At 39.0% G+C, this 27,839-nt stretch overlaps 1 protein-coding gene across 1 annotated transcript in view; it reads left to right on the top strand.

The window, feature by feature from the left end:
- The window catches only part of LOC146322062 (collagen alpha-6(VI) chain-like), a 45,316-nt gene that overhangs the window by 2,419 nt on the left and 15,058 nt on the right, over positions 1-27,839 (top strand). Inside the window, 22 exon segments of the mRNA XM_084725877.1 lie at positions 702-1,262; positions 1,620-2,234; positions 3,373-3,927; positions 7,115-7,672; positions 8,223-8,801; positions 9,604-10,182; positions 10,266-10,615; positions 11,551-11,629; positions 12,233-12,378; positions 12,952-13,044; positions 13,407-13,460; positions 14,453-14,524; positions 16,557-16,583; positions 16,711-16,755; positions 17,514-17,567; positions 17,899-17,961; positions 19,853-19,918; positions 20,116-20,169; positions 21,692-21,727; positions 21,816-21,878; positions 25,297-25,359; positions 27,023-27,085. Coding sequence (XP_084582003.1) covers positions 702-1,262; positions 1,620-2,234; positions 3,373-3,927; positions 7,115-7,672; positions 8,223-8,801; positions 9,604-10,182; positions 10,266-10,615; positions 11,551-11,629; positions 12,233-12,378; positions 12,952-13,044; positions 13,407-13,460; positions 14,453-14,524; positions 16,557-16,583; positions 16,711-16,755; positions 17,514-17,567; positions 17,899-17,961; positions 19,853-19,918; positions 20,116-20,169; positions 21,692-21,727; positions 21,816-21,878; positions 25,297-25,359; positions 27,023-27,085 — 4,775 coding nt within the window.

The following is a 27,839-nucleotide window of genomic DNA, read 5'->3' as shown; positions in this document are numbered from 1 at the left end:
AGAAAATCTGTGGCTTCTAATCAGGTTTTGGTCTATTAGGTTGAAATCCTACTGTGGTTGGCTTCTTAACCAGAGATTGATTGTCCCTCCCTTTCCTGTAGGGGTTTGTGCCTGTTTTGACAAATGCAAAAAAATGTGTATATGTTGGTGTAGTTAAGATGTCAGTTTTCTTCCTACAAAGTCTTGTTTGAACACATCCGAAAGAAAAAGTGTACCTGTTCCCAATGACCTAATCAAAGGCACTATGAAGATCCTGACATCATAAAGTCAGAACCTAAAAATACAAAAAATCTCCTTCAAATTGAAAGGTCAGTTAAGGTTAAATCTTTGGATCCTCCCAAACATGATGAAATAGCCAAGACTGTGAGGTCTGGCTGGGTGGAACCAGACAGAAACTGTTGGTGTACATACTCTTTAACAATCTGACAAGCTCTTTGTTTGTAGAAAATTGGCATGTTTGGCTTGATTATCAGACAGGGCCCCGTTTCCCAGAGCCTTCGTAGCGCTACGTGCGTCGTAAGTTGTATTTTAAGGTCTCCCTTAAGTTTACGGGCTGTTTCCCAGAGTTGGGACAACCTTAAGGGAGACCTTAAAATACAACTTACGACGCACGTAGCGCTACGAAGGCTCTGGGAAACGGGGCCCTGTAGGCTAATGTAATTAAATGTAATAATGTTTTTCTGTTTTTCGTCTTCTTTCAGCTTTGGTGGAAAGGTTCTCGGATATTTTCATCTTGGTGGACAGTGGCATTGCTCAAGGACAGTTTTTATCCATCTTTAAGCCTGAACTTATCAGACTGATCAATCAACTTGATGTTGGAGCGTCTACCCACCGTGTTGGTTTGGCCCAGTATGGTACAGATGTCAAAGTTGAATTTCTTCTCAATGCACATCAAACTAAACAAGAGACCCTGACTGCTGTCAAACGTTTTCGCCTGCGCCCACAACTCAGCCGATCACGTTACCTGGGTGCTGCTCTGAAGTATGCCGACACTCACTTTTTCACCAGTGATGCAGGAGGCCGTGCACACCAAGGCTCCAGACAATTCCTGGTCATTGTGAGTGAAAAAGACTCAGATGATCCTGTGTCTAGGCCGGCACATAAGATCAAATCAGCAGGGATAAAAATTGTTGGGATGAGTGCAGGTGCAACAATGACTTTCATAGAGTTACTTTCCAGTGAGAATTTTGCATTTGATTCTGTCAGCCTAACTTCTTTAAAAGAATACTTTGTGACTGAGAAACCGGAGCCAGTTACTGAAGGTGAGAAACATCAGCCATCATTTCCTTTGGCCATTTTTCAGTTAGCAACTTGAGTTGTTTTACAGGCAGTGAGAAATAAATTACATTATTAGCTTTATTAAATGTATTCTTCCTTTCTCTACATTTTGAAATATTCTTGAGTGCTGTTGAAACAATTTTGGAATGTAAACTTGAAATATGCCACAAATCAGACACTTAAAGCAACAACTATGCTGGTCTGTTAGCAAGAAATAGCTCAAAAACATAATTTTGGCTGTATTACATATTGAATGCTTCTGTGATATATTTCATCTTTGCGGATATGTAAATGATTGAATAGCAAATGGCTCAATCTAATTAATTGCACTCTTTTCACAGATTGCAAAGGAGCCAATGTGGCAGACATTTGTTTCATCGTTGATGAGTCAGGAAGCATTGGAACTGCCAACTTTCAGTTGGTGCGGACTTTCCTTCACTCCATTGTGAGCAGTCTGGATGTCAATCAGACCAGAGTGCGAGTAGGCATTGTTACATACAACACGCAGCCCACAGTGCACGCCTACCTCAATTCATTCAATTACAAGACTGATGCCCAGCAGTTCATGAAGATCCTGCCTTATCGAGGAGGTGGTACATACACTGGAGCTGCTCTAAACTTTGCTCTACAAAAAATTTTCATTTGGGAACGGGGCCGCAGGAGGGGTGTCCAGCAGGTGGCAGTGGTGATCACAGACGGTAAATCCGAGGATAATGTCAGCGATGCTGCAGCAGCTCTCCGTCGGGCAGGTGTCACCGTTTATGCTGTAGGAATCAAAAATGCCAATAAAACCGAACTGAAGGAGATGGCGTCTTACCCCTCCTCTACACATGTTTTCACTGTGGACAGTTTCACCCAGCTGAAACCCTTGACGGAGGACCTGCAGAAAACCCTGTGCACTAACATCATTCACCAAGTGATCACAGACCGTACAAGCAAAGAAGACATCAAAGGAGGTTTGAACCAGTGAATTTTAATGGTCATTTTTTGTTTGTGAATACTCACAATATCCATGTACACAGAACATCGAACTTTTTGACAGTGTTAGTATTGTAACGTTAGTATTGTAATATTAGTAATATAATACACAAATTAAATTAATGTAAAGTGATGAGAATAATATGTGTGGACCAGTGAGTAATTTTGACCTAGCCTCAAAAAGCTGGAATGGTCAGGAATCCCTGGCCATTTACCAAATTATAGTTGGTCATAAACCAAAGGCCTGTCCACCCTAACCATATTTTGAAGTTACTTTAAAAATTAAAGCAAAAATATAGAACATTAGTGGTGCTTTCTAGCAAAGGTTTTTCACATGATTATCCAGGGCCCACCCCCCCATGTCAAAAAAATATAATATTATATAATATATAATATTATCTAACCTGCAATTTTTTTTATTTAATCATTTTTTGTAGTTGTTTAATACCAATTTAAAATACCCTTCAACTGAATACACAGACTATTAAAAATTAATTGTATTTGTGTTGTTCTGAAGGACTGCATGTTGCAGTAAGCTGATATTTTTTGTCCAGAAAAGAATATCACAACAATGTTTCTCTATCAGTAAACACAGCAGCAGAACATATTAGCAAGTTAGGAGGTGACTTTTATGATCAGTTATGTGTTTTCACTGCTCACTCTGGCATTTGATGAAAGCACAAAATGGACAATGCTCAATTCACCATTTTCATCAGGGATGTTAATGACCAGTTCAGAGTGACAGAAAAGTTGCTTGTGTCAGTGCGCTGCTAACTAATTTATATAATGTATGATCATACGTGTAACATATAATAGTTAGTTGTTAGTGGTGGAATCAAAAAATAATAATTTTCAGAAATATTGTGTTTTGTTGCAGTACTTGAACATTGAAGTGCCCAACTATTGAGATGATGATACCATCAGTGACCCCAAGCCAATTTGAATTTGAGACTCCTGACTATGGGGATGTAAAATTGTACTTTTTGTCTCTTTAGTAGCTTTTCTTTAGGTGTAGTCTTTATTCAAACATTCCCCAGTGTTTTAAGTGTTCATTTTTGACCTTCCTTTTTCATTATGTAAAAAAAGCTGACTCTTGTAATTGTTTTTCCTCTGTAGCGTGTATACAGAAGGATGAAGCAGACTTCTTCTTCTTGATGGACGACTCAGGAAGCATTCAGAGTCAAGACTTCATTGACATGAAGAACTTCATCATTGAGTTTCTTCGTACCTTCCTTATTGGGCCACAACATGTTCGTATGGGGCTTATGAGATATTCTGAGTCGGCATCTTTGCACTTTGACCTGACAGAGCACTCAAGTGCTAATGAACTGGAGAAAGCTGTGCAGAGTATTATACAAATTGGAGGTGGGACGAAAACAGGAGGAGCGCTATTATCCATGGGAGAGCACTTTAAGAAAGCATCTCGTGATCCCAAAGTCAAAGAGTATCTGGTGGTCATCACAGATGGAGAATCACAAGATGAAGTCAAGGTTCCAGCAGAAACACTGAGGAAGCAAGATCTCATTATCTATGCCATTGGGGTGAAAGATGCAAACAAGACTGAGCTCGTCGAAATTGCCGGCGACCCCAGGAGGACTTTCTTTGTTAATAATTTTGATGCCCTGAAGTCCATCAAAGATAAAATCACAGAAGACATCTGTACTCCAGACGGTAAGGAACAATGAATTAGTCTGGAAATGTGTCTAGCCCATGGAAAGTTTAAGTGAAACAGGAATTTCTGTGTTTTTCTCTTAAAGCAAGAAAACTGCAATTGAATTTCCAACCCAGATTCCAAAAGACTTGGGGCTCTGTGTAAAATGTAAATAATTTTTGGTTTGATTAATTATTATTTTTTTGTAAATGTTTACTCATTCTGAATCTGATACCTGTAACACGATCGAGAATAGTTGGGACAGAAGTGTGTTTATCATTGTGTTACATCACTGTCTCTTTTAACAACACTCAGTGAGCGTTTGGGCACGGAGCAAAATTGTTGAGGTTTTGAAAGCAAAATTCTTTCTCATTCTTGCTTGTTATACGACTTCATCTGTACTTCAAAATGCACCACACTTTTTTAAATATTATTTGGGGCTTTTATGCCTTTCATTTATGAAGGTATGATGGGAAAGGGGGAGAGTAGGGATGTGCTTCTCACTGACTGAGACAGATTTGATACATATCTCGATACATGTTCAATGATATGATACATCTTAGAAATTTTTAGATAGATAACGAGTTGGTCCAATATGATTCATATCTGTCATGATACAATATGATATGATGCAATGCGTGAATCTTCACATTTTGATTCTAGTAATACTGTTAATGGTTTTTGGTTATGCGATGAGTGCTGTGGTTTTGATTGAATTTAACCATGTAGATGAAGTGGAGTGTGGAGGAATACTGATGCTACTCGTTACCTGCTCTCCCAGTGACACCTCTGTTTGTCGGGAGACTCCTGGCTCTGTACCCTGTTGTCCAGCATGTTTTGTATAAATGATTTGCAGCAGTGTTTCTCATCTTTCTTTTAAACCCTGAACTTATTCCACACTGACACGTTACGAAAGTTTGGTGGTGCGGCATCACTTTCTCCACTGGGCGTTTCGAGTAAATGAAGAGCAGAGACAGGAGAGGATGAACACTTGTTTTGTGTGAGTGAGGCAGCAGGCGTCCAGCGAGAGCGGAGGCAGGGGGAGAGAGAAAACCAAGGAAAGTTATAGCGGTAGCTCCCTGATGCCAAAAATGAAACATATGAGTGTCCTAATGAGATCTATCAATACACAAGTGCTGCATCAATTTGTTTCCAATTCATGTTCAGCTTTTTACTGATACAAGCCGTCTGAACCAATGCACTCGTATCTTACACATTAAAGTCCATTGCATCAGATGCATCACTGAATCGTTACACCCCTAACATATATATATACACTCCTGAACAAAATCTTAAGACCGGGAGAAAAATTATAAGTATTCGCATTTTGCACTGGTGGATCATAACCAGGTTGTAAGTGGAGCTTCAAAATACAAAAAGAAGAAACAGGAGCAAGAGACAAAAAATAGAAAGTAGGCAATTTATTTAAAACTGGATTTAAACTCAAACAGGCTGTTCATCAGCTGATCAAAAGTTTAAGACCATAGCCCAAAAAAAACCAAAAACAGAACTAAAAGTGTCAAAAAAGGACTCAGTAGTGAGGAGCCCCACCGTCCTTGTTGACCACTTCAAAAATTTGTTTAGGCCTGCTTGATGCGAGTGTTTCCAGGAGGCTGGTGGAATTGTTGCTCCATGTGGGGAAGATGGCTTCCACAGCCTGGAACTGACGTCCATTGTTGTAAACTTCCCTTGCCATCATCCCCAAATGTTGTCAGTGGGATTTAGATCAGGGGAACGTGCAGGATGATCCAAAAGAATGACATTATTCTCCTGGAAGAAGTCTTTCGTCAGGCAGGCGTTAACTAAGGCATGAACTGCATTGTTGTCTTGTTGAAAGACACAGTCATTACCACACAGACGAGGGCCCTCAGTCAAGAGGCATCTTATGGCTATTGGGCTGCAGTCAGCATCAGTAAGGGCCCTAATTTGGGTCGAGAATCGGCCTGTGTCTTCATGGACAGCCTGTTGGATCCACCGGCTCAGTGCAAGTGAAATTTTTTGGGGTCTACCACTTACTTTTTCGTTCCACAACCCTCAGGATCTTTTAAGAAATTTAAAATGACTCTCTTACTGTGTCAAACCTCGGCAGCAATGGCACGTTGCAAGAGGCCTTTCTTGTGCAGCTCAACAATCCTGCTACGTTAAAAGACAGAAAGCTTTTTTGCCTTTGCCATCAAGAGATCATGACAGTATGAATGCCTGAAAGAAAATGACATAAAGGACAGATTTTTGCACAGATTTTGACTTTTTAAGGCTATGGTCTTAAACTTTTGATCAGCTGATGAACAGCCTGTTTGAGTTTACATATATATATATATATATATATATATATATATATATATATATATATATATATATATGTACTGTATATTGAGTGTGCATCTGTTAGCTAGCTAGCTAATAGTGTGTGCAGGCATGTGTGTTCACATGACAGACTCTGACAGGAAATTTATTTTCCTCCTCTTTGTCTGCTTTTTTGTGTACAAATCTTGGATTGAGTGCCGATTTTTATTATTTCATGTTTGAATTAGTTCATGTCCACTCATGTTTCTCCATAAATTTCGCCAGTCCAATATTATCATCCTTGTCTTGGCAAAGAGGTCAATACACAACATTGTTGAATAATGATAGTTGTAGAGGAGTTGTAGTATTTAGTGGTATTGGAAACGGCAAACTTTTCAATGAAGTTTTATCACTTTTGCAACAGAGCCCTGAAGTTCCAATGTCACTTTGGCTCACTATGGAGTATGTAGGGTGGAGGTGAGGTGGCCAGACAGAGCCACAGTAATAAGAACAAACAAGGTGGAGCCATTACACTTAAACAGATTATAGATTAGAAGCTTTGTACACCACTGTTACATAGTGAAGCAGAAAAAGTAGGCTTGCCCACTTTCTGACTTGGTGAGCCTAGCCTCTGCTAGATCCTTTAGTTATTTCTGGAGTCTCTCTTTCACTGCATAAGTGGATTCTTACTAATTTGGGTACAGAGTTCATTTGAGAAGTTCTCTTTTAAAGTCTTCCAAAATTTTACTTCAGATACTGACTCAAAAAACACACTTTTAAACAACTAGTCGTTGAAAAATTCACAGCCACAGTAGCTTCTTTTATTGCCTGCAATCTCAGTGATATCCAGTGTCTGGGCCCTAAGGCCAGAAAAGTCAGAAAAAGGAACAACCATGTTAATATTTCTGTGTTCTCTGTCCACAGTTTGCAAAGATAAACAGGCTGACGTCATTATCTTAGCTGACAGCTCTGACAGCATTGAAGAGGAAGACTACCAAAAAATGAAAAACTTCATGAAATCTGTTGTCAACAAGTCTGCCATCGGGCAGAATGAGGTGCACATTGGAATCATGCAGTTCAGCACTGACTTCAAACCGGAGTTCTCCCTAAATGAATACTACAGTAAGGAAGAAATGTTGGGAGCCATCGATGAAATGCAACAGATGAATCAAGGTACGAATACTGGACAAGCCATCACAGAGGTGTCAAGATATTTTGATAAAACCGGAGGAGGGCGTCCTGACCTGAGTCAGAGGCTGATAGTGATAACAGACGGCAAAGCCAAGGATGAGGTCAGCGGCCCTGCTGCAGCTCTGAGGGCCAAGGGAGTGCTGATCTACGCCATTGGAGTGGACCGAGCCAGCACTGACCAGCTGATAAAAATCACTGACTCATCGGAGAGGGTCTTTAGTGAGAGGAACTTTGATGCTCTGAAGGACTTGGAGAGCAAATTGGCTCTGAAGATCTGCGAGTCAACTCAAGGTAAGAGCAGTACAAGGTAGTCATGTTCCAAGTTGATAAGACATATTAGATATTTTAAAAACATGTTACCCAGCAAGCAGTTTTCCATTTAAACAACATTTAATAGCTACATATACGTCTACCTGACATCTAGGCTAAAAAATGGCTAAATTTGGACTGTCAGTAAAAGTTTAGTAGATGTCTAACCATAACACAAGGATAGCCCGATCAATTAGATTATTATCAAATGACTACATATACCTCAGTGACATTTCTCTGTTAAAATTTAGAAACAAGAAAGAATCCCAGTTGCCTGGATGAAAGTTCTGTGTTAAACTTTATCAAATGTCCAGATGCATATACCTTCAGAGTAGTCGAAGTTGCAGCCAAGTAACTGCATATGCATGTTAGGCTACAGCAAAAAGCAGAATTTCTTTACTTTATATGAAGAATCTCTCCCATTACAGCAACTTCAGTTACTGATTTTTTTTTTCATGATAACAACATAAGAACCAATATGTTTTCCATTTTACCTTTAACCGCCCTTTGCTCTGTCTTTTTCTTCAACCAGAGTGTAAGCCGATAGAAAGCGCTGACATCATCTTCCTAGTGGATGGGTCTGGGAGCATAGATGCTACAGAGTTCACAAGCATGCAGAAGTTTATGAAGTCAGTTGTAGACCAAACTGCAGTTCACACGAACTGGACTCGTTTTGGTATCATTCTCTATTCTAACGAACCTGAATCTATTTTAACACTGAAAGATTGTCACTCCAAACAAGATGTTATCAAAGCAATGACAGGCTTGAAGCAACCAGGTCAAAACACCTACACAAGCAAGGCCCTGACATTCACATTACAGTACTTTAATGCTGATCATGGCGGCCGCAAAGCACTAAAGGTGCCTCAGGTTCTCATGGTGATCACAGACGGGGAAGCCACTGACCCTCACGACCTGGAACAATCGTCTAATGCACTGCGAAACATCGGAGTCACTGTCGTCAGTATTGGAGTGAAAGAAGCAAAAAGGACTGAGTTGGTGACCATGGCCGGTGGTGACGAATCCAAAGTTTTCGAAGTGGATAATTTTAAGGCTCTTGAAACTCTACAGAAGAATATATCCTCTGTCCTCTGCATTTCCACTCAGCCAGGTAAGAGTATATTATTTGTGATGCTAACTCACATAGTTGTTTAAAGTCTTCACAGTTAAGATTTAAAGGTCCGTAGTACCTAAAAGTGTCCCACATCTTATGAATACTCAGCTTTTGCTACAAAATTTAATGGGTCAATTCAGCAAACTCACAAAAAGACAGTTTTTATTCTTAAACAATTTCAACTTCCAGGGATTTTGATTTTGACATTGACAGTGATATCAAAAGTCCTGTAATGGGATGTCAACTACAGACAATATTGTTTTTCACATCATAAAATAAAAAAGCCAAACCTGTAAATATCTTATATCCCAGTTCAAGACCAAAGTAGACCACTAATTCCAAGTGGGTGGTCCATAGACTTAGACTGCCAGGGACAAATGAAATGAAGGTGACAACTTAATTCTGTCAGTTGAAGGGAATTAACTATTTTTTTCTGGGTATAAATTTCTAAACTGAAGAAACCAATTATTAAATACACAATTTATTAATTTGTTGGCACGAACTGCTATGTTAAAGGAATGATTTACCAACTCCAAACCAGGTCTTTTTGGGTTGATGACCCCTTAGGTTTGGTCACTCAGTATACTCAGCAATTCAGAAACAACATAGTTTTGACAAAATAGCAAACCAGTTGTGAGTATAGCAGGCAAAGATGGTAAAAAAAAAAAGATTGTCTGGTGGAACAGTTCAGAGCCCAGGTTCTAATCTGGCACAGGTCAAACAACTGCTGTAAGTTTGCTGAACCAATAGGAATCACTTGCAGAGCTACAAATGTCTTTCTCTTGCTTTATTTTGGCAGCTTGCAAGAAAGAGAAGATTGACCTGGTCTTTCTGCTCGACCAGTCTAGCAGCATCAATGAGGAGAAGAATAATAATTACCAAACCATGATAAACTTCACAAGCGATCTAGTGAACAGTTTTGATGTCAATGACAAGGCTGTGCGTATTGGACTTGCAAAATTCAGCGATTCTCCAAAGTATGAGTTTGACCTGAACACGTACTCTAAGAAGGAGGATGTGGTCAAACACATCCAAAAATTGAGTTACACTGGTGGCAACACCCATATCGGAAAGGCCTTGGCTCACATTAAAGATTACTTCACGATATTGCGGGGCAGCCGGAGTGGAGTCCCCAAGACTCTGATATTGATCACAGATGGCGGTTCTCATGATGACGTGGAGGATGCGGCTGACGAGCTTAGGAATCTTGGTATTGACGTGATTGCTGTTGGCGTTGGAGACATCCATGACCTGGAGCTCCTGCAGATCACTGGCACCCCAGAGAGGCTGCTCAGTGTGCCAAAGTTCGAGGACTTGAAAAAAATCAAGACAAAGATAATTGATATAATCTGTACCACCCCTGCGGACATTGGTAATGGTGAGTTGAAAAGTCTTCTTTCCCACCATATTCTTCTGTTTCTGTGACTTCCTAAGCTAAAGACATATTTCTCTTTGCTACAGACTGCAACATTGATATCGCTGTGGGATTTGATATTACTCGAAGAGTCAGAGCTCCTGGTGAGGTACTAATTAGTGGCCACGCTGAGCTCAAAAAGCTCCTGCCAGAGATCATCAGTTCTGTTTCCTCAGTACAAGGCGTGTGCTGCATAAGACCTGTTGGGGTGAACATTGCCTTCCAAGTGGTAGATGGTGATGGAAAGTCCTTATACGACACAAACTTTGAACATTACAGCGTGGATGTGGTGACGAAAATCGTGAACCAACCGATGTCAAAACCTACCTACTTCAACACTAAGCTACTGACCTCTTTTAGAAATATGTTCAAGGCCAAGTCCACAGCTGATGTAAAGGTGAGATTGATACAGCTTTATTACAGCTTTATTACAGTTTTTATTTATTCATTATAAACTTATTGTAGGGTGGTGAATGGCTGCTCATTCTGTTGCCACACTCTATATTCAGCATGCTAACAAGCTTATGTTAAGAGGGTATAATGTTTATCCAATAAAACCAGCCTGGGGTGATGGCATTATTATTTGTTTCGTGGATGTGTGGACCTAATGATGTATTGGACATAATGCAATTTTGACCTGATCATGGTACTAGACTGGTCAGAGCCATCTTGATCTTAATGTTTGGACCAAATTTCATGCTAATCCATCAAACAAGACATTTCACTCAAAACCACAAATATGAACATCATGGTGGTGCTACAGCAAAACTCAGGGGATTAGCAAGGTCATTGCAGATTAAACAAATTTGTCACACCACAGAAACGTGTTATTAGCCATCAAGCCAAGTATGAATGTTTTAAAAAAAAAATCACTAGGTATATAAATTTGGGAGGGCGTTGTCTTTCTTGTGTTGGTTCATGGGGTTTATATGGTGTTTGGGGACCGTGGCTCTGGCATGTCACCAAGCCATGTTTCAAGTCTAACTCCACAATTCAATACTTCTTTCTAACATATATTATGTGTTTATAAGAAGAGCTCCCTTTTTCCTTTACAGTATCTTTAAGATTTATCCTCTGGGGACCAAAATTTTAAGGCAATATATCAAATACATAAGTATTTCAGCCTGGACAAACATGTTGGCCTGACTACAAACACAAAATCACCTGCAAAATGTTTCCTTAGTTTACATACATGAGGACAAAAAGCATCCTATTACTGACTGTAAATCAGTATAATGTTTAGAATAATTTGCAGACCAGTGAGAATGAGATGATTGTTACTAAGGACTCTTACATTAAAAATCAGCTAAAATGACAAACCTTGTCTTTCAGGCGCTGGTGATCTTCTCAGATGGACTTGATGAAGACCTATGGACACTGAAGAATGAAAGAGAGCTGCTGCGACAGTCTGGTAAAAACTTGAAGGCACAGTTGTTTTCACTGTTCTGATGAGTAGAAATTTGGTGAAATAATCTTCCTCATCCTAAAATTCTGCTAACCTTCTTTTTTCTTTGCCTCCATTTTCCTGTTCTGTCTTCTCCTTCATCTTCCTCCTTTTTTTTGCAGTTGGTTCTTTTATTGACTGTGTTTACATGCATGTGTATCCTTGTTTTGAGTCTTACACTGTTTTTGATAGAACTGGGAACCAAAACCTCTGCTAACATGGCACCAGTTCCTGTACAACTGGTATCTACAGTCGAATCACAGTGCAGATTACGGTGCCTCATTCTGGTGCCATGAACCTGAATTGTTCATTTAAATAGTTGCCCCCTTGTGTTGTTATTAGTACTGTAACTGCTACTTAAGTGTTAAAATAGTCCATTTCAGTTAGGTTTTACTCATATTTTTAAAAAATTACTAAACTTTTACACTGTGCCACTAATTAACCTAAACTAATCCAATTAGTTTATTTAAAATCCTTATGCCTTATGGTACTATGTTTGTAGAGAAATAGCACACGAGTTCCTTTCAACCAAGTGAATCTACAATCTGTTGTTTTGGTTATTGTCTGCAGGTGTCAGCGCTCTGTTGACTGTGGCTCTGAAGGGAGCACGTAACCCTGCCCAGCTGCAGGAGGTAGAGTTTGGCCGAGGATTCAACTATTTACTTCCTCTCAGCATCGGCATGCAGGATGTTGGCGGCACCATCTCCAAACAGATAGTAAGTTATTCATGTTACCGCTAATCACAGGTGAACTGGCCTCAAAGCCTCAGTCTGCTCATATTTCTACCTGGTCTAAATGGCCATGCTGGAATTTAGGGTGAAAAGTCTGTCATCATAGCCTCCTCCTGGCCTCATCTCACTGCCTCCTTGATCTCTCTCCAACAACTCTGTTAGGCAGTCAGTGAGTACACAAGTCTAAGCACTGGTCCAATACCACGTAATTTATTGTCCTCGAAATGGGACCCTGCTATTTCCCAGCAGCACCCCCCACACCATGGCTATACTTTGGCATCGGATCAAGCAGTGGTCTCTTGAGTTGATGTCTGGAGGATTGTGTATCTCCAGGTCAGGGTTTGTCTGACCGACTGATCATCAGTACTCTGACTCCCAGCTGTATATGTTGCAGATTATCTCTGTTATTGAACTGCAAATACGGATGCTGTTATTTCAGTATTTGTCTCCTGATTTGGTTTGTTTTTATGATATTTGCTTTTTGAAATGAGGACCTTAAAAAGCAAATTTTCTTGTTTTATCTCATTAATTCCCTCTCTGCTCTTTGTCTCTCTGCAGGACACGGTGTTAGAGAGGGAGTGCTGCAACGTCACGTGCAAATGTTCAGGAGATACAGGTGATCATGGCTTACCAGGCTCCCCGGGGCCAAAGGTGAGTGGAATACACACATCTGTAAACTTGAAATATGATGCCACAAATGTTGGGAAAACGTGTCAAAGCAATAAGAAGTCTGGTCTGGGCTAAGAGTGTGCAGACATTTCATTAAGTCTGCTACAGGCCTGGTTAAACTATTAATATTTCAAGGGGGTATTCTTCACATGCATGCCGGGGTTAACATTAAATGTGCATGTTTTCTTACTGTTCTCTTCTGTGGGATAATATGTATTGAGAAAGTGATATGACATTTGTTGTTCAGGTGCAGTTTTACAGGGTAGACAGATACAAAATTGACACTTCAATTAGTTTTTCTGTTGATGTTTCTGCCACTGATCTTGTGTGTGTTTTATGAACAGGGTTCTCCTGGACAGAAGGGTCAACCAGGCTTCTCGGGGGAGGAGGGAGCCCCTGTAAGTGCTTCTAAATTCATTATATCCACACAGTGTTTCCTCATTTACTCATTTTATACCAACTTCAGTCACCCTGGCAATGTGTCTCCAGATGTGTCTCACCCCCTGTCATCACCATAAGCAATTCTGACCCATTTTTCACTGGCTCACACAACAGAAACGTTTTCAGCTCAGCTGTTTGCACTACCTCCATGTTTCTCATGTCTGACTGGTGTAAAAGCAACCAGAAGCATTTATTGAAACTTCAAGTCTATTTTTTCCTCAATACATGCGTGAATGCGAGGATTATAAACATATTTTATCCACTTTTTCTAACTTATGTGGAGCAGCACACGCTGTAGAGCCAGAGAGCAGCTCACTCTGCTCTGGTTTAATCCCACAGACTCTCCCTTCACTTCACCCAGCAGCTGGGAAACCAGACACAGGAACTTCTTGGACTTTTTCTGCAGTGTTTTCATGGGCAAACTGTACATTTACTGCCACTAGACAATTTTACTGCTCAACTTTAATCTCTTAACACCAACACCTCTCTGCTCTGAGCATAGCCACTCTCATTCACTCTCTCTCTCTCTCTCTCTCTCTCTCTCTCTCACACACACACACACACACACACACACACACACACCAAAGAGGTCATGTTTTTGCTGCCATCTGTCTGCAGGATCATGGAAAACATACTGGTCTGATTTTAATGAAATTTGGTGGAAGGATGAAGAACCCATTAAATTTTGGCACATATCTGATTCATGGGGCAGATGCAAGAATTATTTTTCCCTTCTTTAGAGCAAAATGAGTGTGAACCCATCATAATGAGGAGAATCATAGTTTTTCTCTCTTTTTTAAACACTTCATAATCAGCCCTTAAAGACACACAGGACAGAACAGTATATTTGAGATTTACAGAATGAAACAGTGTTAGCTGGACTTGTCTGTGTCCTCTGGACTCAAGGTTAAGCTGCTTTGTCACCTTTTGCCTTGTTTGGTTGTTGCAGGGTGACCGAGGGTCTCGTGGACTTCCTGGACCTTATGGCGTTGAGGGCTGTCCTGGAAATAGAGGTCAGAAGGTAAAGTAGTGCTCAATGTCACTGAGAAGAACACAGTATCACTGAAGATTGCGAGTGTGATCATGCATACACACATGTAAATGTTTCCTTTCATAGCTAGGGCTGATTGTCACACCTCAGTCCTTTCACAAGCCAAATTGTGTTCATGGTGCTGAGTACCAAAACTACCAAATGTACCAGAGGACAGTGAAAATCAGTGAAAATCAGATCCCTGAAAGATGAATTCAACTTCTGTGCTGATTGGACAGTGGATGATTTTTGATTTTAAAGATATAGAAAATTGTTTTTCACAACTTTGGGTGCTCTGTACTGGACAAATTTTACAGACTTATACTGTAATTTGCCCATTTTAGACTATTTTATTTAGGCAGCTGATAGTTATGTTTATACAAACTTTAATATTTGACATAATTGGCTAATTTTGGTGAATGTGAGTGTGAGTGTTTGTCTGTCTCTATGTGTCAGCCCTGCGATGAACTGGTGTCTTGTCCAGGGTGAACCCCGCCTCTTGCCCAATGCCAGCCCCCCGTGACCCTTCGGGAATAAGCGGTTACAGAAAATGGATGGATGGATGGCTTATTTTGTTAAATATCAAAAGGATTTGTTGAAAAACATGAATATTTCTCAAAACCATCATATAAAAGGTTTCTGTATTAATACAGAAAATATATCTGTTCTAGTGATAAAAAATGAATGATACCCCTGATGATACCCGGACCTGTCCATATCTGCTCCTTTTGATGATGTTGATTAGATTAGGATCCAGTCATGGTTTCACTTTTTCACTTTAAAGAACCATTGTGTATCAGACAAAAAAATCTATTTAAAAAGTTAGCTGTTCATCTCTCTCTTTCTCTCTCCCTCTTTCCATCGCTATACATATATATTTGTATATTATTTGTATATTAGGGTCAATTAACAAATTGTTTTGATGCGCGATTAATGCACATTCTGTTATATTGGCCTGACCAACAGTTTCAATCAAAAGCGAGCTTCCCTGTCACCCGACATTATAAACAGGTTTGTCTGTTTAGACAACTTGCTCAACGCAAAGAAACAGAAATATAGGAAACCAGGTAAAAATAAAAATAAGGCTGACTTTTTATGATCATGAATTATAATGTTACTGTACACTTCTGTGGTGTGTGACTTTTTACTCCAAGTTCGATTTGTGCACTTTTATATACTCAGTTACTTTGTGCTGATTGATCAGAACTGCAAAGTGCAAAGAGGAGGGAGGGGGAGCGAGTGTGTGAAGTACCGACCAAAATAAAAACCTTATTGATGATGAATCCTGATGTTACTGTACAGCTCTGTGGTTTAAACATTAACAGCTAACACAAGCTGTCAGACGCTCGTCTCCTCCACAAAACGTTTGTCACTGCGCTGCATTATTGTAAGTCATGATGACTCTGTCTCTCCTCTTCATCTCCTCGGTGTGTGTCGGTGTGCAGTTTGCTGTCTGCTGTGGTCTAAAACATCCTCACTGATGTAAACTGTCAGAGTGACACTGATGTAAATGATCCTGCTGCATTAATATAAAAACAGTTTCATCATTATATAGACTGAGCTGAATAAAGGTGAGGATTTTTCTCCTCAGAGGACAAGATTTTATTAAAGAAATAAACTATTATTAACAATAATAATATTAAATAAATAAGTAAATGCACATAAATAGGGATCTTTTCCTAAACTACTGCTGGTTCTGTGGTGTTTGAATTTTAAATCTGAAGCCTGCAGTTCCATAAAAGCTTCAACTGACTTTTCTATTGAAGTTTTTAGTGCATTTTGGCCGAAATGTTAAATTGAGCAGGTCAATATGCTCATCTGTGTCTGATGGACTTGGGGTGGTCGTGTGTGTGTGTGTGTGTGTGTGTGTGTGTGTGTGTGTGTGTGTGTGTAGATAAGTATCTGATGAGATCAGGGTGAAAATTGTTTTATAATGATTGAATAATGATTATATCTAAAAGAGCTTGTTGTCAGTGGCATGTCAGATTTTGCTGATGTACTTAAATGTCGTTTGTGTCTGCAGGGACATCGAGGAACCTCAGGCGACAGGGTGAGTTCCTCAGGACTGCTGAAATGTAATGGATAGTACTTTGTATATATGTACTTTGAATGTACTTTGGATAGACTGTTATTAACAGAGACAGACAGTAACAGTTGTTTATCTTCCAAAACTGCAGGGAGGTCTTGGAGAAGATGGATTGTCTGGAGTCAATGGAGAGCAGGTATGAACAAAAGGTTTAAGGACGGGGACAAACCAGCATGTTTGACAAACATAACACTGTGTTTCAATATGAGTTTGACTGTAGAGTCAACTTCCCCAAATTCAATAAGAGCAGGACAGAATGCCATCATTAGCCTAAAATCTGATTTAGAAGCTGTGTCTCAATTCAGATACTTCCGTTGTACAATGTCATGTTGTCCACTTTGCACACTGTTAGAGGTGCAAGCGATCGCAGTTGTCCCGTGTCCTGAACAGCACATTTTGCTGTAAATATCAATACACTTATGCAGTCAAAACATGTAGTGTAAGCACATAAGTGTGCAAATTGAGACACAGCAAGAGACATCACCTGTAAACCCACATAACAATACATCTTTATAAATAAATAAATGTAATTTGCTAAAATGCTATTCCTTAACTTTATTATTAATATCAGGCTACCACTGAATTAAGCTAGATAGCTAGGCATGCTAACAATAGCAACAAGTTTAGTGTTAAGTTTATTCAACGACAGTGTGCAATGACATTGATCATTAACAAGAAATGAAAACATGGTTGCATCAGATTTAGAGAGACGCTAAATTCATTAAATAAAAGGAAGAAAAGATCTAACACAGATACAAAAATACTGCTGTAGATAAATACACTTAGTTATGTAATAAAAGTAGATGCAAGTATGGAATAATGTAGTTATTGCACTCAGTCTCAAGCTAATAATGATAATAAGGTACTGAGCTGTTTTGGGTTTTGTGTTTGCAGGGACTGACGGGACCAGATGGAGCTCGAGGAGAGAAAGGACAACCAGGAGAACCGGTAAAAAAATAAAACTAAAATCCTCCAGGTTCATTTTCATTTCTCTGCATAGAGGTACTTGTGTACTTTTGTCTTTAGCTTTTCTCCATAGACTTGATATTTAATTAACCTGAAAAATGTTTTAATTCAGTTTGATAAATAGCATAGAATAGAATGAATAACACCTAATTCATGATTAAATAAGTGTATATAAAGTAATTTACATGATGGACATTTTACGTTGGCATTATCATTACCTGTATTAAATATTCTGATTATATAATTAATAGGAAGGTGGTGTTGACCTCTGACCTTCAGCTGATTAACTGACAGGTTGCACTGTCGTCCTCAGGGTATCCCGGGTACCGGTGGGGAGCCGGGGGAGAAAGGAGAGCGAGGACTGAGAGGAGATCCGGTGAGTCCCGAGGAAGAGTGTCTTTCATTTTTTAATTTCTTTTTATTTCTCACCACAGCAAGAGAAGTTTATGTCCCGCCATACTAGGTCCCTGTCTATCTGTGACCCTTACCCAGAGTCCTGCACCAGGTCGATACGGATGACACACAAAAACATTGTGTAATGGGTAAAAAAATATATTTATATAAATTCATGTGTGTGAGCGCAGGTAAAAATGAACTAACTGCAGGCGGGAAGCAGGTGATAGCAATACAATAATATGTTTATTCCCCTGGAGAAAATCAGAAATGAAAATGATTGTTCAGTATTTTTAACATATATATCCACTAATACAGTGATATTAACCCTCATCAGCAGGAAGGATTTTATTGTGAAAGCCTACAACCTCACATCCTGCCAAACAATGGAACGTTGCTGTCTGGTCTGACAGCTGCTGGATAAAATGGATGATGTAAAGACAAAAATAGCCAGTGGAGGACGCCAAATTGTGGACAATACTTTGTCGAAGGCCATGTAGGATGTTTGGGAGAATTTTGTTGCGCTGAAAGACTGAGAATAACGTTGTCAGTGCCTTTTTGGCTTGTAGAAAGTTTCAAAAAGTATCAGCTTTTAATAGCCACAAGCTAGGCTTATCACTATGGAAACACATGGTCAGCTGCAGGAGCAGAGGTGCTGCATCACCTGAGAACACAAGTGAGTGACTGTATCTGTGTTCAATCATGGATTTGGGTCCATATGTGGGTGTGGGTGCAGATTTGACTGAGAGATAATTCTGGCTAATGGGTTGGTTCTGGTCCTCAGCTTCACGGGAGGGGTCAGGTTTGCCAAACTGGATAAAAGAAACGGGGGAGCGCTGGAGTCACATAGCTCGAGAACTAAGCGTGATCTTTAAGACTACAGTAAGGAAGGATCCAGCGCTAATTCATACCAGGTTTGCCCTCTAAGAAAGTGGCACTCTTCTTCGTCATAATCACTACAAAGTGTTGGACAAACTTTTGCTTCTTGCTCATAAATGCATCCTGTGAAAATGGATTAAAGCTACTCCACCAACAGTAAAACAGTGGTCTGCCTTACAAAAGGAAAAGTGAAATCCTGAGGGATAATGAGGAGGCATTTCTTAAAATTTGGAATCCTGTCCCAGATTACTTACCAATCAAGCTCAAACATACTCTGTTGAAAGGCCAGTACCCTTCAGAGTGGAAGCAAATTTTGCTTAATGCCTCATAAAACCCTCTCTAATATATCTCAAATCACTTTTTCACTCTGAATCGATGAGAGTTGGAGGACAGCATACTCTTATGTAATGCTATCACTGGTTTTTGTTTGTTTGTTTGTTCTTTGTTTTGTTTTGTTCTTTTCTTTTAATCATATTTTTACCGTCATATTCAAACACTGCATATTATTTTAAGTCAAGTGTCCTTTGTCATCGGTTACATTTCTGTGCTGCCCTTTTGTGTCTGTATGTGTGTGTTGGGGTGGAGGTTTGACAGATTATAGTCATTGTCTTCACATGACTCATATATGTAACACTGTGTTGTTTTGTCCTTTTCTCTTGTGTTCTGAAAATAAGAAAATTTTGTTGGAAAACAAAAAAAGAAACGTGGCAGTGCTCTCCATATCAGTCATACACAGACACGTTTGTTTCTCGGCTCATTTCGAGTCTCTTTAGACTTCCCAACATCTCTGCAGTCACATCACATTGTCATCGTGTTTATAAAAGATCATTATAATAATTGAAATCTGACATAAACTCTGTCTTCTGTTGGAAAGTGTTACAGCTGATCACAACTGGAACACAGCTGGAATCTTCTCTTTGGAAAATAAAACACCAGGTACACATATCTTTTCAAACAGACAGAGCTGAGATTTTATCTTTGTGTGTGTTTGACAGGGTGAGTCAGGTGTTGACAACAAAGTCCGAGGACCCAAAGGAGACCCCGGTGACCAAGGCATCCCGGTAAGAAACATTACAGACTGCATGTTTAATTTAATGATACAAAATCTTCACCTGGTCAAGAAAACATTTTTTATGAGCAACATATTGTAGGAGTTCTAATCAGTCTAATTCTTTAATTTACACGTTTCACAATCACCAAAAAGTGTTACTCACAAATCATATGTTGTGTATTCATCACAGTGTCCTTAAATCCACAGGGTAAACCTGGACCGGATGGTCGGCCAGGTCGGGATGGAGTCACTGGAAACCAGGTGAGTTGACTGACCTCCATTTTGTCTTCACAGTCTGTCTTTATTATAACAACAGTAATAATAATAATGAATTATTTTAATAATGATTATAAGATACGACTTACTGTATGCAGAGCACATTTCATAAAGCATTTAAAATTTGTACATTGATTGATTTACTGCTGAGAGAGAAAACACAAGAGCCTGATAATAATTCTGTCTAAATGCACTTATTTTATCTAATTTCTAAAGCAGGCTAAAATGTCCTATGTTGTTTTCCTGATAAGAGGAAATAAAAACAATGGGATGGCCTGTTAACTCAGCCTAAATACATTTATTTCTCATTTCTAAAGTTTTAACGTGTGTATATGTTTTCAGTAACATGTCAAAATAATGCATGTATACTTGTCAACCTTGAGATCTCAGAAACTGGGCGGATTTTGAAACCAGAAAGTTCAGAGACTTTGTTTTCTCCATTTTGGTGACTTAAAATAAAACAAAATAATAAGTACACTGTAACAGCATTTTTATGGTGAATACTTTTAATTTTACTTTTAATTCTGAAGAAAGAATACAGAATAATTTGCGTAAATCTATGGAATAAATTAATATTCATCCGTTTTGTTTCATGCATTTATTTTTGCCTTGACCCCACAAGAAAACTGACATGGCAGATTTTACAACATGCATGCATCTTTCCTTCAAACTTTCCTTGAGAAACGGGAATTATTCTGGTCTGGTTTGGTGCAGCTGTATTGTTGTGGTAGAAACAGTAGATTTTTGCAGTCATAGGGGTTATACAGACTGTACAGTGCCAGAAACGGGTCATGATAATGAAAAAGGAAAAAAAATGTGGAAAAATAACAAGATGAAAAAGATGTAAAAGACAGAAACAGATGAAAAAGATGCAACAAGACTGTGTTGTTGGTGCTACTCACCATAATATGATGCAAAAAAGAAGACAAATGATGTAACATGACAAAAAAAGAGGCAACAAAACAAAAATATAACAAGAAAAAGAAGTAACAACACTAAAAAGTACATAAAAGACAAAAGAAAAGTACCAAGATGAAACAGAAATGAGAGTGGTTCAGTTAGCAGCCAGTACTAATGTCCTGCACAGGGCTGCTTTTTACTTTTATACTTTGAATACATTTCAGAGCCTGTACTTCGAGTAAAATTGGTCATAAATCAGGAGAAATACAGGAAAGCTGGGATCCCAGGAGGAAATACAGAGAGGGCAATGAAAAACAGAAGTCTCCTGGGTAAATCAGGAGGGTTATAAACACAAGGTGATGTAGAAATGTCAGTAAAAATGGTCTGGATCGTTCATTTATGCATTAATGAACTCTTACCAGAATTTTTCAGTGAGGCTTATTGCGAATCGGGTCACAATGGTTTGTTTGTTTTCAAAACAGTGCGTCCCCAGCAAAATCAAAGTTAGAGAAACACAGCTTTGGCCTGTATGTGAATAAAGCAGACTGTTAATATTGTCTCTGTGAATAACACATTATGATTTACATATTTATATTCTCTTGTGCAGGGTCAAGATGGAAGAAGAGGCCCTCCTGGTGAGAAGGTAAGAGAGGAACTTAAACAAAGGTTTATATATCTGTTACACACTGAAATACTCTTTTCAAACTCTGTGTGTGTGTGTCTTTTTGCAGGGTGCACCTGGAGGAGCTGGAGCTCGAGGACTCCCCGGCAGCCCTGGTGCTCCTGGTCCACAGGTAAGTGATCAGACAAAAACTGCCAGCATGAAGCCAGATCAACACGTAAAAGTCCAACATTCGGTATGAAGTTCTCTCCCCTCATGATCTCTCTTACCCTTTTGCATCAACACTGAACCTGTTCCATTTCACCTAATTTGAAACTGTTAGGAGCATTTTGACCAAAAATAGATTTGTTCAGAACCTGAAATTGGTTCTGGGAACTGGTTCCCAGCTAGATCCAAAAATAACAACTTTTCCTTAACTTGAAGTGTAAACCAGAGGTTGTTGTAACAAATCCTTGATTACAGTGGTTCTGTTTAAAACTGGTAGGACTTGACCTGTGTGAAAACAGCTGGAAGCAGATGTGTTACTGCCAAGCAAAGTACCATAAATAATAGAATTAATAAAAAAATAGAAAACAGAATTACTGTTAACCTCAAAACCTGTTTAGTTACAGTGCAGTCAACATATTAGCACTTAAAACATAAACTACTCAGTGAGGATGCAGTGAAAATACTCATGGCTCATTTACAGCTGCTGCACACGATCTGTTCTTAAACAGCAACACAGGATGTAATGTAGAAGGATGTGGAGTCAGTCAGAGCAGAGGCTGTCAGTAGTGGTGCTCAGGAAGTGGCACATTTGGAAGTTATAACTCTCCTGGCTGATGGCCGGACTTCCATGGAAGTTCAGTGGAGCTGTTTACAGAAAGTAAAACCATGTGTCGCTGTGGGGATTTTGAAGAAGAAGAAAAGGAAAACTGAACAGTTGGAAGATCTCACTCAGAGTGCAGATCTACACCAGGCAGCAGATAGTGAAGCACATACTGCAATGCCACCAAAACCGCCTGATACAATTCGTCTCTCATCTGCTGCGTCCCATTCTTCAGAATTATGTTCTCCAATCAGATTGAAAGAAATGTGAAAACCACTCATTGGTGTGTTTTTCTTCTGGGTCATTAGTTTATCGAATTGCTGACTCAGCTGGCAGCTGCAGTTGATAACTAGTAAGCTTTGACAGCTGTGCTCTTTACTGTTGCTGTGTTTACAAGCTGGGAAGCGGATGAATTTTGAACATTAATTAAAGTTGAGACAAACTATGTGTGCCTTAAACACTTTTATAACATGGCTTTGTTAAAAACTTAATTCTGATTTGTCAGTTACAACATTCTAAGGTCTGTTATTTTTGTACAGCAGGTCATTGCTATGTCTAACAGATTGTTGTTATGGACACCGTTCTGATAAAAGACTTTGGAGTAGAAATAAAATCAAAGTTAATCACTGAAATAATTTTAAAAGAAATATTTTGTGTCAAATGATAGATTTCATTTGATTAGTCATGTAACAAGCAGGTTAATCTACAGTGAGCGGGTCACTATTGCAAAAAAAAAGCTATAAAATTATTTTAAAATTAATATTTTCATTCATTTATTTAATTTATTTTATTGCAATTAACCATGTAATGAGCAGGACAATGTGCAGTGAGCAGATCATTATTGTGAAATAAACGACTGGCCTACTGGTGGACATTGAGAGGTCTTGAAAACAAAATAAAAAATGTTTTAAAAGTTCCAATTTTATAAGTTTGACATTACAAGATTGTTTATTTTCTTTCTTTTAGTTTGGACTAAATTAACTGAACTGCAGGTGTGAAAACATCCTTATTGTCACAGTTCAGTAAAAAATGGAACCAAAAAATACAGAAATAAAGGAACAAAAATGGGAAGTTTAATAAATTTACTTGAAGGAAACACAGTACAACAAAGGACAGCTGATTCTAGGAAAAACAAGGCAGTTCAACAACGAATAAATCCAAATGAGAGTATTAAAACAATCCAAAAGGAAAGTTGAATAAAGGCAGGAACATGGAGGGCAGACACTGATAACCTGACAACAAACTGACTAAATACACACAGAGGGCTAACTGGAGGCAGGTGGATACAATTAGGAACAAGTGAAAAAAATCAGAACTCAAACAAAGACAGGAAGTGAAGACAACAAAGACACATGTGAAGACTTCCCAAAATAAAACAGGAAGTGACTAGATAACCCCCAGAACATGACACTTTTATCCCATCGTTGGTACGATTAGTCTTGTGTGTTGATCAGAGTTGTGGTTAAAGGTTTGTTTGAGCTGCAGAAAATTTACAGATTTCGAATTGGGCTGTGGCATTCTTGAGTTTTGGAATTTACCGTATTAATCTGCAGATTCTCCCTTTTATGAGGGGATCGTACTGCTGATGTCAGTCTTCCCATTGTTCGATGTTTTCTTCTGTCTCCATGTTTCTTATTCAAGACCCCCTCAGACACACGTGGGTTTTACTGCCTGTAAACAGCTAGTCTTCATTTCTGTGGAAAACAGTTCATTAACCAGGCCAGGCCAAATAGGTTTCCTTCCAGAGCACCACATCTGACTCCCTCTGATCAATAACATATTATGTTCCTTGTTAATGTGTTTGTGAGAAAGAATTTTACTGGGAATCAAATCACAGTTCAGTCTGTATTTGGACATTTACATCATTTTTGTTTTGTTGGCACTCATTCATTGAATCCTAAACAATAAAAATAAATGTTGTCCACTTCTCCTGTTACATAATTTCTTTCTTCTGAATATCTTGGAAACATTTGAAAGATTCTATCTTTGAATGCATTTCTGCACAGCAGCCTTATGAGACATGGAAAATAGTCACCATCAGCCTTTTTTCTGCAAGAGTTACTTTGATGACGTGATGACATTACATGGAGAAACATAAAATATCCATACTACCAGACTATGCTAGAAAAAGATTTAGTATGTCCCAATAGTATGTCTCATGCCAAGAAGACCAGGATGTCCTGCTGCATATGGTCACATTTTGCAGTATGGAAGCCAGCAAGCTTTTCAAGCTGTTCTGACCCACAATCCTCTGTGATTGTTGAATGAGTAAGAGTTCAAGATGCAATAATCTGAGCAACTAGTATGTCCCAGTTGTATGTATACTGCATGCAAGAGTATGAACTTTGTAAGGGCAGCTGCAGTACATACTAAACTCAGGGTAAGAGTCCACAGCAAACATTTATTTATTTAGCACTCCACGCAAAAACCAGCTGAAGCTGATGAGAATGTCATTAGTTTTGCAGGTATTTTGTCATAAAAAAAGAAAAGTCAGAAGATTGTTTATGTTCGTATAATTCATCCTGAGGAGAACATGGATATATGTGGCGAAGTTCATGACAGTCCATTCAATACTTATCAAGATATTTCACTCTGAACCACAACTGTGAACCTCATGGTGGTCCTGGGAAGAGTCAGGGGTTCATGAGAGTCAGTAGCATTCAAAGAAACATGAAGGACTGACCAACATTGCTGTTCTTAGAGCTGTGCTACTTGTGTGGCTAATTAACCTGTCGGGTGACAGAGTTGTCTTGTCCTGAACCAGTCCATTTTGTCCCTGCAGGGACGCAGAGGGGGAGACGGTGATCGTGGACCAGATGGATTGTCTGGCTTTCCTGGACCTCAGGTCAGTACATCAGCTCAACATCTATGTACTTTATTTGTGTCAATAATCACTGTGATTAGAAACCCTTTCAGTGTAAACACTTTGTGGTCATGTCAGTACTATATGTGTAGTATTAATGGTCAAGCAAGTGGGTCAGATATCTACCTACTGAAGTAAATTTTTACTTGCCCCTCTACAAACTTTGCAGTTATCAAATAACAACAAAGAATTAAGTTAATTAATAATTTAGGGCTGCGATGTCTATAAATGTCTTATTTTGTCTAAAATCCAAATATATTCAGATTAATATCATGAGCAAAGAAAATCTGGATATATCCAAATTTAAGAGGATGAAAGCAGCATTTTCTGCCATTTTTGCATGATGAATTACTTTATTAGTTTATTTTCTTTTTTTACTGGTTGCACCAGTGAGTTGCAGTGAGTTGCCAGATTTACTTGCCCAACATGGCATTTTACTTGCCCTGGGCAAGTGGGCAAGGTGACCTATGACTGACACCTAATAGCTGTACCTCGTCCAATCTCAAAATGGATTACAGTAACACAGAAAATGAATGTTTTACAAATGTTTTTCTAATGATATGTTAGTCAGGCTGCTCTTAGACAAAAATAAGCCCCTTTCCTTAAAACCTTCCATAAGAAATGGGAATTCTTTTTCCTAGGGTGTCTGGAATTTGTTTGGGATTTGTTATTACTCTCCATGTGTTAAGGAGAGCTGGATAAAGCAGGCAGGAGCAGCTTTTTGTCACATATTTGCCTGGAAACAACAGTTGGGTGTAGCTGTTTTGTTGTGCAGGTAGAAACAGTAAAAATTTAGATTCATAGGGTTTATACATGCTGTACAACGTCAGGAACAATTTGTGGTAACAAAAAGTGGCAAAAATGCGTTAAAATTTGTTAGAAATCTGGAGATGCAATACAAGAGAGTTGTGATCCTGGGAAGAAACCAGGAAAATCAGGAGGTTTGACAAGTATTGGTGAGACCTGGAGGAATACAACAGGAGTCTCACAGACCTTATTAGATGGAAAATAATCTGGACCCAGTCCAGAACAAACATCTTTAGAGTCTGTGTGATCAGAGAACATGATTAGAAAATGCTCTATTAGCAGTAACAACATATTGCAACTCACCACAGTTTATTAGGTGGTCTGCTGGGAAGAAAACGTGTTTTATGAACAAGAATGTGATTGTAACAATAGTTCATTTTAGGCCAAGATTTTCTGTTTAAAATTTCAACCTTTTTTTTTCTTTTTTTGGCAGTAAGACCTCAGACTAGATCTGATTGTAATTACAGCACTTGAGTTAAGGCGTAGTCCACTGCCCTGACTTCACAGAGCCAACATCAGAGCGAGTTTTACTCATGAAAATACAGAAGTTCAGTTATCAACTTCTAAACCTAATTTTATTTTATCGTGTTCTGATAAGTTGAAGTTTCACCAAATAACATTAATTCAAATGCACAAATGTTTTACATGATCAGAATGTGTTTGTATTCAGTTTAAGGGCCTCAGTATACTTTAAAGTAGTTTGTATATTGTTTAAAAGTGTTTCTAGCTGTTCTGAATGTGTTGTGATACTGAGGTTCAGGATCAGTGTTTGATGTGAGCAGAATGAATGCAGTAACTGTTTACTGGTTTCAGGTCTTCATGTTCTGTTTTCCTGCAGGGTACAGCAGGACCAGCTGGAAGCAAAGGATCACCTGGACACCGTGGTGCTAATGGACAGAAGGTGTGTGACATCATTTCCTGTGCCACCCTCTGTGATTCAACAAATCAAAGAAGAATATAAAATGATTCTGGCTATGAAAGCTCATGACTATCTCAGGGTTTAATCTGGGTGATTAAAGTTGAGTTTCCACTAAGCTGTTCAGTTCAGTAGAATGTTGATTTTCACAATTCTATTGGCAAACATTGTGGATGCAACAATAGAGCCACTCCATTCTGTCTGTTTGTTCAGTAATAAAAAGTGGAGTTAGAACAGTTCAGACCACTGATTGGTCCAAGACAGTCGGAGCGACAAGAGCTCTGATGGACTCTCCTGTGATTGTTCAGCAGTCTTTTGTCTCTCTGGCTGCAGCCTCTTCTCAAATAAACCTTGTCTCCTTGTTATAATAAACTACCACATACCAACAAGGAACAACACAAAGCGTGAGTGAGAAAGAGTGAGTAGAGTGCTAGAAGAGTGACGGTGAATCAGAGCAGAGGAAAAGGTGAGCGGTGAGCTGTCACTCTGGCAGTAAAAGTACAGTGCAGGTTTCAGTGTGTCGGTTAATAAACACTGAAGTTTCCCAATACCAAGAAAAGTGTCTTCTCTTGTTTTAAAACTGCTATAAAAGCCTTGGTAACAACCCCACCCACATTAAGAGTAACTGTCTCCAGTGGAAACTAAACAGGGTTTTGGTGCAGGTGACATGGGAAATTTTCAGGAAGTTTTTTGTGAAAATTACAGGTTGTTCAGTCTGGACCAGTGTGTCTGTCCCCAG

The sequence above is a fragment of the Lutjanus erythropterus genome, chromosome 9, assembly GCF_056507025.1.
Source record: "Lutjanus erythropterus isolate fLutEry1 chromosome 9, fLutEry1.hap2, whole genome shotgun sequence".
Taxonomy (NCBI): Eukaryota; Metazoa; Chordata; class Actinopteri; order Lutjaniformes; family Lutjanidae; genus Lutjanus; species Lutjanus erythropterus.
The sequence above is the reverse complement of the archived record's forward strand: the minus strand, read 5'-3'. Positions and strand labels throughout refer to the sequence as shown.